The 20,462-nt window shown below is 36.8% G+C and overlaps 1 protein-coding gene across 1 annotated transcript; it reads left to right on the plus strand.

The window, feature by feature from the left end:
- Positions 1 to 1,257: 1,257 nt before the first annotated feature.
- Positions 1,258 to 2,155, plus strand: LOC128133672 (uncharacterized). Its single transcript, XM_052771190.1, has 2 exons — positions 1,258 to 1,773; positions 2,024 to 2,155. Exons 1-2 carry the CDS (start codon positions 1,258 to 1,260, stop codon positions 2,153 to 2,155), a joined length of 648 nt encoding a protein of 215 aa, XP_052627150.1.
- Positions 2,156 to 20,462: the final 18,307 nt, after the last annotated feature.

A 20,462-nucleotide genomic window follows, 5' to 3' on the forward strand; every position in this document is an offset into this window, starting at 1 on the left:
AAATATTAGTTTTTACTAGTTCTTACCAATAATTCAAAAGTTCAAACCGGATCAAAAATTTCAAACCACATAACTTAAATATTAAAAGTTCAAAACTATCATATTCTTAATAGAAAACCAACAAATAACGAAATAGCAGCATCAAAAAGTGCATTCTTTTATTCCTGATTAACCAGTAGCATTAGGGGCGCTTAAAAATATCCGTATCCGAAAAAACCGATCCAAAAACCGAAAACCCGATCCGAAAATATCCGGAAAACCGGATACCCGATTTTTCGGATATCCGAAATTCGGATATCCGGTTTTCCGGATACGGATTCGGATGTTGATATTGAGGATTTTCGGGTTTTCGGATAATCCGAAATCCGAAGTATATATACAAATTTAATATTTTAATTGTTTTAAATAGGGTCAATAATAATAAAGATTATCATAAAAAGTAATAATAAAACTCAAAAATTAAAAAGGGGTACTATGGTCAATGGGGTGATCCGGTTATGAAAGAAAGTTATCAACGTTTTAGGGTTTAGTCTCCACTCTCCAGCCTCCACTCTTCTAATATCAAGTTCTTTCACTTCTTAACTTTGAAGCTGCTCAATCGATTCAAGGCTCGAGCAACGGCTGCCGACATTCACCGAACTCCACCCAAGTCTAACAAGTAACAACCACCATTAAGGTCACCATTCACTCGCTCAAGATATCACGTCTTTGTTCCTAAGGATTTCACGTCATCGTTCCTAATTACCGTTGATTCCGAGTGCCGACCGGTAAACCTAAAGGTAATTACTAATAATTAATTAGTAAGTATGTTATTGTCTATTGGTCTCGATTACATCATCAAATGTTGTGATTTCAATTAGGTCCTTGGATTTTTGCCTTGTCGGAAATATAGAATGTGTATTGGAAAGAATCTTTATATAATATTATACTTGAGTGGGATAGAATGCGAATCTGTTTATCAGATTCATATGTATTACTTTCAATTACCACTTTGAATTTATGATTCTAGATGATATTACACTTAAATTTGTGATTCTCCACTTTCAATTCCCACAATATATTATTTATAGATACTTTCTAATAACCTATCAGGCTATCACAACATATTAACAATTTCACATGTATTACTTTCAACTATTAAACAACAGATTCCAAAAAGTCATAACAATTTTCATTTTTCAAAAGTTGCCATTTTAGACCATATTTAGTGTTTATGTTTTCAACTTCAATAACAAGTATTATTTCAGGTTTTTTGCAATGGAAATTGTTGATGAAGTTAGCTCAGAATGTGAATTTGTATCTGAAAACGAGGTGACGACTAATGACAAAGGGAAAAAGAAAAAGACCTCAAACCCGAAAAAGGTTAAAAAACCACCTCGTGCTCCTTCTGCAAGTGATTCCCCTTCTATACATGTGAGGAAAAGAAAATCTATTTGGTGGGGTCACTTTCAAGATACAGGCATTCCAGATCTTGCAGAGTGTATACATTGTCAACGTAGGATCGGTTGTGCAACTGTTTATGGTACTTCCCCTCTGAAAAATCATGTCTTGAGTTGCAAAAAATACCAACAAAATATTGATAAGAAACAAAAGCTTATTGATCTCGAGTCCAAAACACATGCAAGTGATGATGGTTCTGTTGAAACTGTAACAATACTTAAGCTGTGGGAGTTCAACCAAGACATAATTAGGAAAGCCTTAGTTAAAATGCTAATCGTTGATGAATTGCCATTTTCTTTTGTGGAACGTGAGGGTTTTCGTGAATTTATGAAGGTAGTTAATCCCCATTTTCTTATTCCTTCACGTTCGACCTCTACCAATGATTGCTACGCTTGTTTTATTGATGAAAGGAGAAAGTTAACAGATATTTTTAAAAATTTGTCTTCCAGAGTTTGCCTAACCACAGATACTTGGACTTTAGGGCAAAATTTATGTTATATGTGTTTGACCGCACATTTCATTGATCATGATTGGCGTTTACATAAAAGAATTATCAATTTTTGTCCAATCATTGGTCATACAGGTACTAATTGGCAGATCTGTTGAGCAATGCTTGATTAAATGGGGATTGAAAAACATCTTGACTGTAACGGTTGATAATGCTAGCTCAAATGATGTAGCAATTAACCATTTGAAAAAGGTGTTTAACCATTGAGAAAGTGATGTGTTGAAAGGATCTTTTCTACAAATGAGATGTGCTGCTCATGTATTAAATTTAGTTGTTAGGGACGGTTTAAGTGATATTAGTTCATCTATAAAGAAAATCCGTGCACTTGTGAAATATGTGAGGTCTTCTCCTTCAAGGCTGCAAAGATTTAAAAAGTGCATTCAAGAGGAAAAAATAGAAAGCAAGAGTTTGGTTTCCATGGATGTTGAAACACGGTGGAATTCGACTTACCTGATGCTTGAGAGCGCAATTAAATTTAGGAAAGCATTCTCAAACTTGCTTTTGAAAGATTCAAGTTGTGTCAAGGAACTAAGAAAGATTGATGGTGGGTTGATTGGCGACATGGATTGGATGAATGTGCAAAGTTTGTTGCCTTTTTTGAAGATATTTTTTGATGCTACATCAAGGTTCTCTGGTTCAAAGTATGTAACATCAAATGCTTATGTACATGAAATATTTGGTATTGGTAATGTGATTGATGGTTTCACGATGCATCCCGACAAGTCCATCATGGAAATGGCAAAAAAAATGAAATTGAAATACAAGAAGTATTGAGGGGACGTTACAAAGCTTAATCAATTTATGTTTATTGGTGTAGTTCTCGACCCAAGGCGTAAATGGCAATATATCCAGTGGGTTGTTAAAGAAAACTTCGAGACAGATAGTGCCAATCGTTTCATTTTCAACTTAGATTACAACATGCGCACTTTGTTTGATTTTTATTAGTCTTCTATGCCTCAAAAAGAGAAGGATGTCGAGGTGTCATCTACATACTCTACTTCTGATCCTAATTCAGCGTGGGGGGTGATATGGTAATGGATATTGAGGTTATCATGACAAAAAAAATTGAAATGGCAATGGGAAGTTCAGATATTACATCGAAGAAAATAGAATTAGATAAATATTTGGGGGAAGATCGTGAACCAATGGACACCAATTTCGACATCTTATTGTGGTGGAAAATTCAACAGTGTAGATACCCGATTCTTTCTAAGATGGCCCAAGATATTCTTGCTATCCCGGTTTCTACGGTTGCCTAGGAGTCGGCATTTAGCACCGGGGTCGAGTGCTTGATTCTTTCCGTACTTCCTTAACTCCAAGAATGGTGGAAGCCCTCGTTTGTGCACAAGATTGGTTACGTTCTTCGCGTAAGCCGATTGTGATCGATGATATCTTGCTTGAGATAGAGAAGCTGGAAGAGAATGGTTAGTTGTAACTTATGAATATTATTATTTAAATTCTAATTGTACATAGTTTTAATGTCGTAATTTTTGTGTCTAATAGGTTTGAAGGAATTAATTTTGGAGCAACCAATCATTATCATTGATGAAAGTGTGGATGAAAGTGATGTAACAGAGGAGTAAGTAAAGTATTAAAGTTGATTAAGGCTTATGGGTATGTTTCTTTTTTATGACATTTATATAATTATGTATATATTTATGTCGTTGTTTTTGTTTCATATGTGCTATATTTCAAAGCTCCTGGTGTGTTTGATTGTTATAAAGTTGTTATTAATAATTATCATTTCGAAATGCAGCCTACAAGTATTTGAATGGTGATTGATGAAGTGATGCTACTTAGGGGTGGGGAAAACCGGATATCCGAAAATTCGGATATCTGAATTTCGGATATCCGAACATTTTTACATAAGATTTTAGTATCCGGATAAGGATTCGGATACCAAAATCATATATCCGAATTTTTTGTCTAATCTATTAAACAGTCAAGAAACTCAGTAAAGTAAAGATTAATAAAAAAAACTAATAAGCTATGCAACGTTAATATTACAAACCACAACAAATATTAGTTTTTACTAGTTCTTACCAATAATTCAAAAGTTCAAACCGGATCAAAAATTACAAACCACATAACTTAAATATTAAAAGTTCAAAACTATCATATTCTTAATAGAAAACCAACAAATAACGAAATAGCAGCATCCAAAAGTGCATTCTTTTATTCCTGATTAACCAGTAGCATCACTTCATCAATCACCATTCAAATACTTGTAGGCTGCATTTCGAAATGATAATTATTAATAACAACTTTATAACAATCAAACACACCAGGAGCTTTGAAATATAGCACATATGAAACAAAAACAACGACATAAATATATACATAATTATATAAATGTCATAAAAAAGAAACATACCCATAAGCCTTAATCAACTTTAATACTTTACTTACTCCTCTGTTACATCACTTTCATCCACACTTTCATCAATGATAATGATTGGTTGCTCCAAAATTAATTCCTTCAAACCTATTAGACACAAAAATTACGACATTAAAACTATGTACAATTAGAATTTAAATAATAATATTCATAAGTTACAACTAACCATTCTCTTCCAGCTTCTCTATCTCAAGAAAGATATCATCGATCACAATCGGCTTACGCGAAGAACATAACCAATCTTGTGCACAAACGAGGGCTTCCACCATTCTTGGAGTTAAGGAAGTATGGAAAGAATCAAGCACTCGACCCCCGGTGCTAAATGCCGACTCCGAGGCAACCGTAGAAACCGGGATAGCAAGAATATCTCGGGCCATCTTAGAAAGAATCGGGTATCTACACTGTTGAATTTTCCACCACAACAAGATGTTGAAATTGGTGTCCATTGGTTCACGTTCTTCCCCCAAATATTTATCTAATTCTATTTTCTTCGATGTAATATCTGAACTTCCCATTGCCATTTCAAATTTTTTTGTCATGATAACCTCAATATCCATTACCATATCACCCCCCCCCCCCCCACGCTGAATTAGGATCAGAAGTAGAGTATGTAGATGACACCTCGACATCCTTCTCTTTTTGAGGCATAGAAGACTAATAAAAATCAAACAAAGTGCGCATGTTGTAATCTAAGTTGAAAATGAAACGATTGGCACTATCTGTCTCGAAGTTTTCTTTAACAACCCACTGGATATATTGCCATTTACGCCTTGGGTCGAGAACTACACCAATAAACATAAATTGATTAAGCTTTGTAACGTCCCCTCAATACTTCTTGTATTTCAATTTCATTTTTTTTGCCATTTCCATGATGGACTTGTCGGGATGCATCGTGAAACCATCAATCACATTACCAATACCAAATATTTCATGTACATAAGCATTTGATGTTACATACTTTGAACCAGAGAACCTTGATGTAGCATCAAAAAATATCTTCAAAAAAGGCAACAAACTTTGCACATTCATCCAATCCATGTCGCCAATCAACCCACCATCAATCTTTCTTAGTTCCTTGACACAACTTGAATCTTTCAAAAGCAAGTTTGAGAATGCTTTCCTAAATTTAATTGCGCTCTCAAGCATCAGGTAAGTCGAATTCCACCGTGTTTCAACATCCATGGAAACCAAACTCTTGCTTTCTATTTTTTTCCTCTTGAATGCACTTTTTAAATCTTTGCAGCCTTGAAGGAGAAGACCTCACATATTTCACAAGTGCACGGATTTTCTTTATAGATGAACTAATATCACTTAAACCGTCCCTAACAACTAAATTTAATACATGAGCAGCACATCTCATTTGTAGAAAAGATCCTTTCAACACATCACTTTCCCAATGGTTAAACACCTTTTTCAAATGGTTAATTGCTACATCATTTGAGCTAGCATTATCAACCGTTACAGTCAAGATGTTTTTCAATCCCCATTTAATCAAGCATTGCTCAACAGATCTGCCAATTAGTACCTGTATGACCAATGATTGGACAAAAATTGATAATTCTTTTATGTAAACGCCAATCATTATCAATGAAATGTGCGGTCAAACACATATAACATAAATTTTGCCCTGAAGTCCAAGTATCTGTGGTTAGGCAAACTCTGGAAGACAAATTTTTAAAAATATCTGTTAACTTTCTCCTTTCATCAATAAAACAAGCGTAGCAATCATTGGTAGAGGTCGAACGTGAAGGAATAAGAAAATGGGGATTAACTACCTTCATAAATTCACGAAAACCCTCACGTTCCACAAAAGAAAATGGCAATTCATCAACGATTAGCATTTTAACTAAGGCTTTCCTAATTATGTCTTGGTTGAACTCCCACAGCTTAAGTATTGTTACAGTTTCAACAGAACCATCATCACTTGCATGTGTTTTGGACTCGAGATCAATAAGCTTTTGTTTCTTATCAATATTTGGTTGGTATTTTTTGCAACTCAAGACATGATTTTTCAGAGGGGAAGTACCATAAACAGTTGCACAACCGATCCTACGTTGACAATGTATACACTCTGCAAGATCCGGAATGCCTGTATCTTGAAAGTGACCCCACCAAATAGATTTTCTTTTCCTCACATGTATAGAAGGGGAATCACTTGCAGAAGGAGCACGAGGTGGTTTTTTAACCTTTTTCGGGTTTGAGGTCTTTTTCTTTTTCCCTTTGTCATTAGTCGTCACCTCGTTTTCAGATACAAATTCACATTCTGAGCTAACTTCATCAACAATTTCCATTGCAAAAAACCTGAAATAATACTTGTTATTGAAGTTGAAAACATAAACACTAAATATGGTCTAAAATGGCAACTTTTGAAAAATGAAAATTGTTATGACTTTTTGGAATCTGTTGTTTAATAGTTGAAAGTAATACATGTGAAATTGTTAATATGTTGTGATAGCCTGATAGGTTATTAGAAAGTATCTATAAATAATATATTGTGGGAATTGAAAGTGGAGAATCACAAATTTAAGTGTAATATCATCTAGAATCATAAATTCAAAGTGGGAATTGAAAGTAATACATATGAATCTGATAAACAGATTCGCATTCTATCCCACTCAAGTATAATATTATATAAAGATTCTTTCCAATACACATTCTATATTTCCGACAAGGCACAAATCCAAGGACCTAATTGAAATCACAACATTTGATGATGTAATCGAGACCAATAGACAATAACATACTTACTAATTAATTATTAGTAATTACCTTTAGGTTTACCGGTCGGCACTCAGAATCAACGGTAATTAGGAACGATGACGTGAAATCCTTAGGAACAAAGACGTGATATCTTGAGCGAGTGAATGGTGACCTTAATGGTGGTTGTTACTTGTTAGACTTGGGTGGAGTTCGGTGAATGTCGGCAGCCGTTGCTCGAGCCTTGAATCGATTGAGCAGCTTCAAAGTTAAGAAGTGAAAGAACTTGATATTAGAAGAGTGGAGGCTGGAGAGTGGAGACTAAACCCTAAAACGTTGATAACTTTCTTTCATAACCGGATCACCCCATTGACCATAGTACCCCTTTTTAATTTTTGAGTTTTATTATTACTTTTTATGATAATCTTTATTATTATTGACCCTATTTAAAACAATTAAAATATTAAATTTGTATATATACTTCGGATTTCGGATTATCCGAAAACCCGAAAATCCTCAATATCAACATCCGAATCCGTATCCGGAAAACCGGATATCCGAATTTCGGATATCCGAAAAATCGGGTATCCGGTTTTCCGGATATTTTCGGATCGGGTTTTCGGTTTTTGGATCGGTTTTTTCGGATACGGATATTTTTAAGCGCCCCTAATGCTACTGGTTAATCAGGAATAAAAGAATGCACTTTTGGATGCTGCTATTTCGTTATTTGTTGGTTTTCTATTAAGAATATGATAGTTTTGAACTTTTAATATTTAAGTTATGTGGTTTGAAATTTTTGATCCGGTTTGAACTTTTGAATTATTGGTAAGAACTAGTAAAAACTAATATTTGTTGTGGTTTGTAATATTAACATTGCATAGCTTATTAGTTTTTTTAATTAATCTTTACTTTACTGAGTTTCTTGACTGTTTAATAGATTAGACAAAAAATTCGGATATATGATTTTGGTATCCGAATCCGTATCCGGATTCGGATACTAAAATCTTATGTAAAAATGTTCGGATATCCGGTTTTCCCCACCCCTAGCTCCGGTATCTGTCCGGCTACAATTTCCATAATTACACTCAATTAATTACTTATAATGACTGTACTGAGGGTAAAATGACTATTTTACCCCTGGTCAAAGTCAACCTCCTGGTCAAAGTCAACCTCCTGGTCAAAGTCAACTTCCCGTTGACCGGACTCGCCGAGTCCTTCCTTTACTGACTCTAATTTCTACTCACCGAGTCCCTCTTTCACTCACTGATTTACTCCGAACACTCGACTCAAAGAAAGATGAGGACTCACGACTCGACTCGCTGAGTCCAAAGAACTACTCGTCGAGTTTGACGAACTACTCGCCGAGTCTGACGAACTACTTGCCGAGTTCTAACATGCAGACTCCATATACTGCTTTTGAATCCATTCTATGGTTCCCAACTCGCAGATCTGAATCCTTGGACTCATTGGAACACATAGAGTTGCTAACTTTACGTGTAACTACGAAGGAATGAAGCCATTGATCTCTGACACACTTTATTTGGGAATACTCATCCAACTCGCCGAGTTGTTCATGCAACTCTTCGAGTTCTAAGGCAAATTTCATCGGACTCGCTGAGTTGTTCTTCCAACTCGCCGAGTCAACGGCTATCTTCATGCAACTCGTCGAGTCGACCTGGGGACTCACCGAGTTCTTTCAGTCCTTTTTCCATACAGATCCGATCTGAGCCATGCAGCTGATTCCAATCACGGATCTGAACTTCTAGGGTATGCTTTTCACGTAAAGTTGCTAACTTTACGTGCATGCATGCCTTTAAAGGCTTCATATGACCAAAATAAGCTCTTAATGGGGTTCTAGGCTCAATAGGGACTTCAAACACAATCACAACCAAAACTTTATACTTCTAGCATGCCATAAGTGTCCAGATCTGAAGTGTAACCCGGCCTTGAGGCCTAATCATAGAAAATTTGGGGTTTTAGAGCTTAGAACCCACAAATTAGGGACAACATAGATCTATATGCTCAAAAGCCAAGGTATAGAATTGAATAGCAGAAGAGATGACCAATAGAGTGTACAATTCGGATCTACTTCCTCTTTCTTGGGCTCTCCAACTTCCACATTCTCCTTCTTACTCCAAAGGTGCCTTTACAAGCAATGAACACACACACACACACACACTAAGAACGGCTATGGTTTTGCTATCAGATGCTCTGGGGTGAAAAGGGACGAGTTAGGTGCATAAGGAAGTTTAAATAGGTCCAAAACCCTGAAATTAGGATTTCCTCCCGACAGGCAAAATCGCCGAGTCCAGCGTATGGACTCGCCGAGTAGCCGACTAAATATGCGTGTTCATCCCGCCTCTACTCGGCGAGTTGGGCAACAGACTCGCCGAGTTCTCCTCAAAAATGGAAACACTTATTTAAATACATACCGGGAATAGGGCGTTACAACTCTCTCCCACTTGTCTCAGACTTCGTCCTCGAAGTCTACTACTGCTAAATCTTGGAACAACTCCGGATAGTGCTCCCTCATCTCTTCCTCTACTTATATTAATCAAATAACAATATTATTATTCCTTATATTATTCTCATAATATATTAATAATATTTATTCTCTCATAATAAATCATCCTGTCAAGTTGCTATGGTGAAGGCAACCCAAAAGGACCATGCACAACCGGGTCAAATACTTGCCTAATATAGTTGCAGCCTTAGACACTATTCCAACAATTTATTAGACCAAGCTTCTCACCATGGAGAGCGTCGGTCTTTTTCGTGAAGAAGAAAGATGGATCATTCCGTATGTGCATCGATTGCCGCAAGCTCAACAAGGTAACCGTCAAGAAGCGATACCCTCTACCACGCATCGACGACTTATTCGACTAACTCCAAGGAGCAAGCTACTTCTCAAAGATTAATCTAAGATCCGACTATCACCACTTATGAGTGTTAAAGGAAGATGTGCCCAAAACAGCCTTCCGAACTCGTTATGGACACTACAAGTTCGTAGTGACGCCCTTGGATTAACCAACGCGCCCGCAGTGTTCATGGATTTAATAGCGTGTCGACCGTACTTAGATAAGTTTGTAAATGTATTCATGAACGATATACTTGTCTATTCGCGCAATAAGGAGGAGCATAGTCAACATCTACGCCAAGTTTTAGAAACACTACGAACAGAGAAACTGTATGCGCATTTTTCAAAATGCGATTTTTGGATTCGAAGAGTCGAATTTCTGGGTTACGTGGTTAGCGAAGAAGGAATTCACATTGATCCTTCCAAGATTAAGGCTATCGAGAACTGGTCAGTGCCAAGAAAGCCTACTGATATTCGTCAATTTCTAGGCCTCGTTGGCTACTACCGCAGATTCATTCAAAACTTCTCGAGAATAGCTAAGCCTCTTACCACCCTAACTCAGAAGGGTGTGACTTTTAGCTGGGAAGAAAAACAAGAGAAAGTCTTCCAAACGCTAAAACAAGCCCTCTGCAGAGCACCGATACTATCTCTCCCAGAAGGGATAGAATACTTTATAGTGTACTGTGACGCATCCAACCAAGGGTTGGGTTGTGTTCTGATGCAACGGGGAAGGGTCATCGCCTATGCCTCAAGACAGCTGAAGACACACAATGTTAACTACACTACACATGATCTTGAGTTAGGAGTAGTCGTATTTGCACAGAAGATCTGGAGACACTATATGTATAGAACGAAGAGCACTATCTGTACGGATCACAAAAGCCTTCAACACATATTCAACCAGAAGGAACTCAACATGAGGCAACGATGGTGGGTCGAGCTACTGAATGACTACGGATGTGAAATTCGTTATCATCCCGTTAAAGCCAATGTAGTAGTTGATGCCCTAAGTCGGAAGGATCACTTAAGTCGTAGAGTCAAATGATTGACTATGACTATCCATTCGCACATGTCCACACAAATTAAGGAGACTCAACAGGAAGCCTTGAAACCTGAAAATGTGGCAGGTGAAACCCTAAGAGGAAAGGACAAGAATCTAGAAGTCAAGAGTAATGGCGCTTTATATCTCATGGACCAGATCCGGACACCGAGAAATGGTGGTTTCAGAGATGTGGTCATGAAGAAAGCTCACAACACTCGATACTCTGTTCATCTAGGTTTAGATAAGTTGTAACTAGATCTCAAGAAGTTATAATGGTGGCCTAACATGAAAGCAGAGATCGCTACCTTTGTGGGCAAGTGCCTTACTTGCGCCAAGGTTAAGGTCGAATACCAGAAACCCTCAGGTTTACTTCAGCAACCAGAGATACATAAGTGGAAGTGGGAGCGGATTACTATGGACTTCACAACCAAATTACCCAAGACAGCGGGTGGTCACGATACCATTTGGGTGATCGTTGACAGGTTGACCAAGTCCGCACACTTCCTACCGATCAAGGAAATTGACAAGATGGAGAAGTTGACCAAAACATACATCAAAGAGATCGTTCGACTGCACGGGGTACCTATATCCATTATCTATGATAGAGATAGTAGGTTCACCTCGAGGTTCTGGTAGTCCCTATAGAAGTCTTTGGGAACGAGGCTGGACATGAGTACAGCCTATCATTTGTAGACCGATCGACAGAGTTAGAGGACGATTCAATCACTAGAAGATATGTTGAGAGCATGTGTGATCGACTTCGGAAAGGAATGGGAAACACATTTACCCCTCATCGAATTATCATACAATAATAGTTATCATACTAGTATAATTTCAGTTATGGGAAACACATTTATGTCGGAAAGGAATGGGAAACACATTTATGTTGGTTGGTATATTTATTTGGTAGTTGATATGTGTTTATGTTATGTTATGCTCAGTTAGTTCCAGACTTCGGTCCGATGCAGTTAGTTCCGGACTTCGGTCCGATGCAGGGGACGAGGTCCCAGTCAGTTCCAGACTTCGGTCCGATGTAGTGGGCGAGGCCCAGTATGTGAATTATATGTATTGTATGGTATGTGGTAGTTTAGAGGAGCTCACTAAGCTTTGTGCTTACAGTTTCAATTTTGGTTTCAGGTACTTCCGCAATAAAAGGGAAGAGCTCGGGTTGATAGCATCGCACACACCACAGCTTCAGCAGTTTTTCCTGGGAGTATGATTGGACATTTTCACATGTTTGATACAGTTTGATATGACACATTTCATTATGTTTTGAGAATTATGAAATACGTTTATTAGTATGGTCTTCAGTATCATGATTTTAATATTATAAAACAAAAAATTTTAGGTCGCATTTTTGGATGTTACACTAGTGAAATCAATTTTTACAGCCGATCGATTTATGTTGCATGTATGACCAAATTGCCCCTGTTGTTACTTCCTAGTATTACTTAAGATCGTCCTTGTATTGATTTGAGAGGTTCGATGCAATAAATTAAAATAGAATTCTATTTCTTGTATATTACTTTTCACATTGTCAAATGTTTGAAAGTAGAGGTCTGTGGTTTTTGAGATGCCTGTATACAGTTATGAATGGATTAATAAAGTTTAGAGTACAATTATGTCATTTTGTCAATTGTCATTTATTCCATTTATTGAATGGTTTAGTATAAAAAGTTTTATGATGTCCCTTGATAAAAAGTTTTGAGTTCAGAGTATAATTATGCCCTTTTGTCATGCACCTTATTAAGCTCAACATTTAATGTTGCTGCCAACAATTAAAGAAGCCCTAATTCCCTTTAGCTAAGAGGAGTACGCCACCCACCCTTATGTCATGTCACTCACATTTATGCCATGTCACCAAGTATTACGCCACATCAGTATTTATCCTCTAGCAAATGGTTACCGATGGGTGAGATTTGAACAAAAGATATACTTCATTCGTGTTTTTTATACAAAACCTTTAGTTGGATGGTTTTTTTTAACAGACAAAACTTTAATGTTGTTTTTTGAACGTTTTTTAAACATTTTACCCTTATAAGTCATTTTCCCTTAAAATCTATGTATAATTTCAGTTCATTTAGTAGATTCTAAATTCTTTAAAAGATATTTATAAAATGCCCCTAAATATAAAATATAATTTTATAAATAGTTAATATAATCTCAATAAAAAATAAAAAATGAATGTATTAATAAAATTTCTATTAACTCCATAGCACTTAGTTATAACGACTGTGTTCCGCCTCAGATAAGTTATAAAGTTAAAGCTATCTTTTTTTAAAGCAACCAATTTTTATTGGTTCGATTCGACCGTCACAAATATTATTTACTTTTTAGTCTTTACCTATTTCATAAAAAAAATCATATGTTCTTGCTTTAAAGTTTTTTATATTAACTAGAGTGGTAACCCCCGCTTCGCGGGGGGAAATAATAGTTGATATGGTCGTATGACATTGGGTTGAACAGTCAGCCAAAACAATTCATATCCTTTTTTGTTTTTGGGGTAGACAAATGTATCAAGAGATGACGATAAAAAGACATCGATTCATTAATAGATCATTACAGGGCATTCGATTACAAAAGAGTCGGAACAATGTGGTTCCTTATGGTGTTCGGTGGTCTTCAATGATTTTTTTGTAGATGTCTGTTACTACACTCATGTTCTCCTATATTATTTGGAATGTGTCGTGAACGTGCCTGTATGACATTTCCACTGGAGCTTCTTGTATCATATTGTGCTTTGATTGTGCATACCCTTGATTTCACATTACTCCATGAGAGTTTAACACTAAGTTCCAAATTTTCAGTAATAAAAACTTCTTGGATGTAAGGCTGCCTTTAATGTAACAACTTATATCCCTACAAAAAAATGGTCATAAAATTGAATTCTTATATTAATCCACAAATTTGGATACTCCAAAAATTAAACGACAAATATAAAGGAGAGTCATCCATAACTGTTCCATTTAACTGATATGAAACCGAAATGGAATCCATAATTCCGGAGTTTGAAATGTTTTCTTCCAAAAAAAATTATATCAAATTAATCAGGTTAATTTTATTAATATAAAAAGTGTGCAGGGGCAATATCGTCCTAAAAATGTAAAAATTGTTTTTTTTAATATTAAAACACTGTTCAGGGGCAATATAGTTCTAAAACTATAAAAATTGATTTTTATTAATATAAAAAAAGTGTTCAGGGATAATATCGTCCTAACACTATAAAAATTGAAATTTTTTTAAATGTAAAAACGGTGTGTAGGATCAGTATGACCCTAAAACTGTAAGAATTAAATTTTATTAATATAAAAACAACTGGCAGGGGCAATATGGTCCTAAAACTATAAAATCGTTTCTGAACAACTTGATTTTTACTATTTTAAAGAAGAGTACTCTGTGTAAGTTCCAAATTGGATATATGTTTCACCGATATTCTTTTGTTTTCTTCCGGTTCATACAAAACCAAGGGTTTATTTTCGGTGTCTCAAATGAAAATGAAATACAGGTAAGATATCTTGGACATTTGAATCAAAACCTTCATAGAATGACTTCAAACGATGTCCATTAACCTTGAAAACTTGCCCCGTGTCAACATTTTTTAATTTCCAAACCTCCATTGGGACTCTTTTCTTGTATTTGACTTTCTTTTTACGGGAGAACCATACCGGACATAGACCTTTGATAGTAGCAATCATCCAACCATATTCTTCCTTGTACTTGTTCAGTAAGGTGACCAACTCTTCCTTCTTTGACATGGTGGTCGAGTTGGTGACCGGTTTGGTGTCTTCCTTCTCGGGATATGTATCATTTAAAGAGTTCGACAAATTTATCGTTTTTGGCTCTTGTGGTTAGTCTACTACTAGAATTAGTTTCTCAATGGTAGTGGTAGGCTCAAACTCTCTTTCTTTAACCCCCAACACGTCCTCTATAGTTTCATTGACACCTTTCTCAATTTTTTCTTCCTCCTTGATAGCCTCTTCCACATCTGCTCCTTCTTCCTCTTCATCACATAACACTCCTGGGCCATCAAAAAATTTCTCATCTTTCAAAGAAATGGCACATGTGCTATGACATGGGCTCTCTTCAGATGGTAGTTTATCTTGAGCTTCCATTATACTTATTGTTTGAGAAAGTTGTGTTATTTGTTTCTCTAAGCTTTTGAGGCTAGCTTGGGTTGTTTCTTGGAAAGTTTGGGTAGATATGGCAATGCTTTTCATAATCTCCTCTAAGGACATGCTTGGCGTTTCAAGTTGTTGAGGAGGTGGAGGATATGATGCTGGAATTGTGGAGTTGGTTGGTATTGGTCATTTCTCCAAGCTTGGTATGGGCTTTGGTATTTATTGTATCCCCAAGCTTGGTTGTTGTCCCACCATTGATCATTTTGATGTTGATCATAACTCCATTGGTTTAACCAGTAGTAGCTTCCCCTTTCTAGCACTTCTTCCCATTCTCCTTGTAAATATGGACACATATCACAATGATGTCCATTTTGGGCGCAATTATCGCAAAGAAGAGGCGAGGGTTGCACACTTTGGTCATTTTCAATCATCATAACTAACTGAGCTAGCTCAGAAAGTTTATCTCCAATGCAAGGAGTGTTCATTTCTGAACCATAATATATTTTTTTCATTTTTTTTTTTTTTGGTTTTAACCTAGAGTACCTGCACAATGAGATCTAGGCATAGAGAAACAAAATGATTAAATATAAACCAATCCCCGGCAACGGCGCCAAAAATTTGGTGGTTGTCGAGCCCAACAAAAATAATAACCCTAAATATTACACACTAAAATAGTGTATAGTGGTAAAGGGGTCGAATCCACGGAGATTGGTTCAATTTATAACTCTATTAAAAATCTCTTTGTAAAAATACTTGTAAAATAACAATAAAAATAAAATGGGGGGTTTTGGTGTTTTGAAATACTTGAAACAAACTAGAATTAACTATGATTTAAATAGACAATTTAAACAAAAATAAAGGTTTGATGTAAAATCAATAAGGGAGAGATGGTTGACTTAAAGTTTCCTCACTTTGACTTTTGATGAACATATCATTAGAATCCAATGGTGCAATACTTTGATTTAAATACTTACTTTGGCTATAGTAGTCCAAGAAGCTTGAGATTACCTAGACTTTTCTTGATTGTTGAAATGGCTAGAGAAGCTCATAACAATTTCCTTAGTCAAAGTCACTAATTCCAAATAGCATGTAATTAGTGAAAGTCAACTAGCATTAAGAACCAAAAAGTCACCAAATCCAAGAGGAGTCAATTGCTTTCACTACCATGTTGGAGAAAATGTTTTTATGATTGTGTGAAGCAAAAACAACACAAAAATCATTTGTTGCTTGCTAATTTGAGGATCCTTTACTTAATCAAGAAATTAGCCAACTAATCACCACAAACACTTTTAAACTCATGAATAAAAACATACTAGTAGTGATAATATGATAAAACACAAAACATTTCCATAAAGATTTAAGAACAAGTTCATGGATTCTTCAACATCCAACAAAAGTTCAAAGGATTCAAAAAAAAGTCAACGAAAATTAGTTTAGTCAAGCATGACTAAACTCAAAGAAACAAAGTTAGTTAAGATTGTACCAAAATTTTGACAAGATTCAAGAGATGAAAAGAAGATATTCTTGAAGTGTTCTTGGCCTTCAAAAGTACTCCCAAACTCCAGAGAGAAAGTATCAAAATCGGACCTCCAAGATAAGGCTGAAGAGGCACACCAACCTTCCCAATATAGAGCTTTAAGTAAAATCCCAAAATCGCCCTTGTCAGAAATCCATGCGGGCCGCGAAGAATCTTACGCGGGCCGCGTGACTGCGACGGAATTTTTGGGCTTCTTCAATTCTTGGGCCCCCACAGCAAATCCATTGGCCCAGTTCGAATCCAATCAGCTTCTAGCCCATTTTTCTTCAATATTTCTTCAATTAGAGCCCAATTTGTCTCTCCATGTCACTTAAAACTTCCGCAAACTCCTAAACATCGATCTTGCACACTCAAGAATTCTCCCGCATCCTTTCAAATTTAAAGTTCAACACTTCCGCGCCTTCAAGCAGTCGACAAGCCTACTCCCTGAATCACCTCCACGACCATCAAGCACAAAATCCCCATTTCCCTTCAAGCCCAATCACCTCCAAAGAGTCCCGCTCCACTAGTCTCCAAGAAAATCTGCAATAATGCTTAAGAAACTAGAAAGTACCCGAAATTGTCATAAAATAACAAAAAGGAAAATATGCATGGAAATTAACTAAAATAAGAATGAAATGTGCTAAAATAAACAATAAAAAGAAGTAGATAAAATGAAGTTATCAAATCACCCTAAGCTTAAACCTTACTTGTCCTCAAGTAAGACAAGACTAAAATGAACTCGGGATGAACTATCCTAAGGAAAATAAATAGAATGGATAGAACCGCGGAACCTAATCACCGTTAGTCAACATGGTTAGAATTGATCTTTCTATTACCTCACGAATTTTTCATCCGTTGACAATGGGACCATAAACCACAGCCATGAAAACTCCTTTAGATGAGTAAGGAGGGATGAGCAGTCGCAGCCTAATGGAACATGCATACAATGAAGAACGTCTGTAGTAGGGAGAAAGCAGTTGGATGGGCTCGTGTGGAGCTCTTCTTTTAAGTGTACACTTTGATCTCACGTCTGTCGGCTACTCTCATGTGTAATTAGGTTTAATCGCTCGGGCACCGTTGTAGGAATTGGTTCACTAGGTGTTGGCGCAAACCTCCCGTAGTATCCGAATCGACAGTCTCCCTAACATCACCGATTTGCGAAAAACAACTCGATCTATATACAATAAAACAAGCCTATACAAATAAAAATCAAACTTCGGGTGGCCAAAATGTTAGAAAATTTGTTCAATAATTGAACCGGTCACCTATTTAAGATAGTTGCAGCTGGAAATTCGCATGCTATTCTTTTTCTCCCTCTCTCTCTCTTTTTTTAATAAACTTGAAGGTAATGTATCAACAATCAAAATTTTTAACAAGAACCTTTTTACTCATAAATAGGTTCCCAGAAATGTGAAAGTGGAACCGAAAGGGTAGTGATATAATCTAAATGGTCTAGGTGTGAAAATGACCATGTGTGGAGCATAAAGATGTAATGTAAGCTCCTTTTCAAACTTGTGATTTTTCAAAGATGATGAAAATGTCCAAATATGGACTAAAAGACTCTAAAATTCTAAGAAAATCGCAAAAAGATATGGTGATGTAAAGAGAGCAGATATGGATTCTACTCGGGGACAAGCACCAGTGCTTCATCCTAACGGTTCAAACATGATCAAGTGTGATCCTCTCGGCGGTAGTGACCGCAAGACTAAGAACATCCATTGATATATTATATCTTACAGTTGTTATTATTATATGCATAATTCTTCATGAAACTATCTGGCCATGATCACTTACCCCTTTAAGCTTCCAGCATCTGATCCCAAGTATGAAGTCCCAAACTGCAGCTAATGGTCCCGGCTCGATGGGTGAGATAGCAACAAGATCCTGGACCTATAATGATACAATAACTATGAACCTATTCCATGGTATCCAAGAAGGTGAGAATAAACAGACAACAAAAATGCATGAATGTTAATGCCTTAAGCTAAATGTTATGCAAAAATAAAAAGTGGAAAAGAAGAAAATAAAATCTTTTTGAAATTTTATAAAAAAAAAATGAATGCAAATTAACTTAAACTAATATGATATGCAACCTAACAAAAAAATGCATGAAAAATTAAAAGAAAGGGAAATGCCCCACCCCAAGCTTAAGAACAAGCATTGTCCTCAATGCTTAAGGAAAGGGCGGAAATGACCTAAATCAGAGGGTTGGGTAGAGCATAGGGGTTTGTAGAGGAGGAAAGATGGTGAATAATGGTGGTGGTCTGGCGGGATTCCGACCAGTTGATCTCCGGGAAATCGAGTTTTTGTGTGGCGTGCGGGCGGGGCGCGGGCCGCGTAGAGGCCGCGTGTAACATTCTTGGTTTCATCTTGAGTTCACAGAAGGTTCGGAAGAATTTTGGGTCAAAACATGCGGGCCGCGTAAAGGCCGCGTGAACTGAAGCTCAAAAAATACTAAGTGTTGAAACCAACTCCGCGAGCCGCGTGGATTTTCACGCGAGCCGCGTGGATTTTCACGCAAGCCGCGTATGCTGAACAATGCTGGAGGTGATTCTTTTACGCGGGCAAAGAATGGGACGCACATGACCTTACGCGGGCCGCGTGGATTTTCACGTGGGCCGCATGACTTCCTGCACTTCAAAATTTGATTTTTTTCTAAAAACTTGCTTCTTGGCCAAAATGATTCCCACAAAGTCCCGGTTTCAAAAACACAACAAAAGGTTTGGAACAAAGGTGAGAATAAAGCTTGAAATTTTTCAAAATTGAACACTTTCAAAACAAAACAAAAACATTTTCAAAATCATTTTATTCGGTTTATAAAAGACAAAAGCACAATGCTTCCCAAAAATGCCCTTCTTTAACATCTTTGGCGAGACGCCTCCAAACTTCACTTTAACATTTTGGGGCGTCCAAATGGACGACATCTTGGACATTTGAATCAAAACCTTCATAGAATGACTTCAAATGATGTCCATTAACCTTGAAAACTTGCCCCGTGTCAACATTTTTTAATTTCCAAACCTCCATTGGGACTCTTTTCTTGTATTTGACTTTCTTTTTACGGGAGAACCATACCGGACTTAGACCTTTGATAATAGCAATCATCCAACCATATTCTTCCTTGTACTTGTTCAGTAAGGTAACCAACTCTTCCCTCTTTGACTTGGTGGTCGAGTTGGTGACCGGTTGGGTGTCTTCCTTCTCAGGATATGTATCATTTAAAGAGTCCGACAAATTTATCGTTTTTGGCTCTTATGGTTCGTCTACCATTGGAATTAGTTTCTCAATGGTAGTGGTGGGCTCAAACTCTCTTTCTTTAACCCCCAACATGTCCTCTATAGTTTCATTGACATCTTTCTCAATTTCTTCTTCCTCCTTGATAGGCTCTTCCACATCTGCTCCTTCTTCCTCTTCATCACATAACACTCCTGGGCCATCAAAAAATTTCTCATCTTTCAAAGAAATGGCACATGTGCTATGACATGGGCTCTCTTTAGATGATAGTTTGTCTTGAGCTTCCATTATACTTATTGTTTGAGAAAGTTGTGTTATTTGTTTCTCTAAGCTTTTGAGGCTAGCTTGGGTTGTTTCTTGGGAAGTTTGGGTGGATATGGCAATGCTTTTCACAATCTCCTCTAAGGACATGCTTGACGTTTCAAGTTGTTGAGGAGGTGGAGGATATGGATGTTGGAATTGTGGAGTTGGTTAGTATTGGTCATTTCTCCAAGCTTGGTATGGGCTTTGGTATTGATTGTATCCCCAAGCTTGGTTGTTGTCCCACCATTGATCATTTTGATGTTGATCATAACTCCATTGGTTTGACCAGTAGTAGCTTCCCCTTTTTAGCACTTTTTCCCATTCTCCTTGTAAATATGGACACATA

Source organism: Lactuca sativa, chromosome 4 (assembly GCF_002870075.4).
Source record: "Lactuca sativa cultivar Salinas chromosome 4, Lsat_Salinas_v11, whole genome shotgun sequence".
In the NCBI taxonomy this organism is placed as follows: domain Eukaryota; kingdom Viridiplantae; phylum Streptophyta; class Magnoliopsida; order Asterales; family Asteraceae; genus Lactuca; species Lactuca sativa.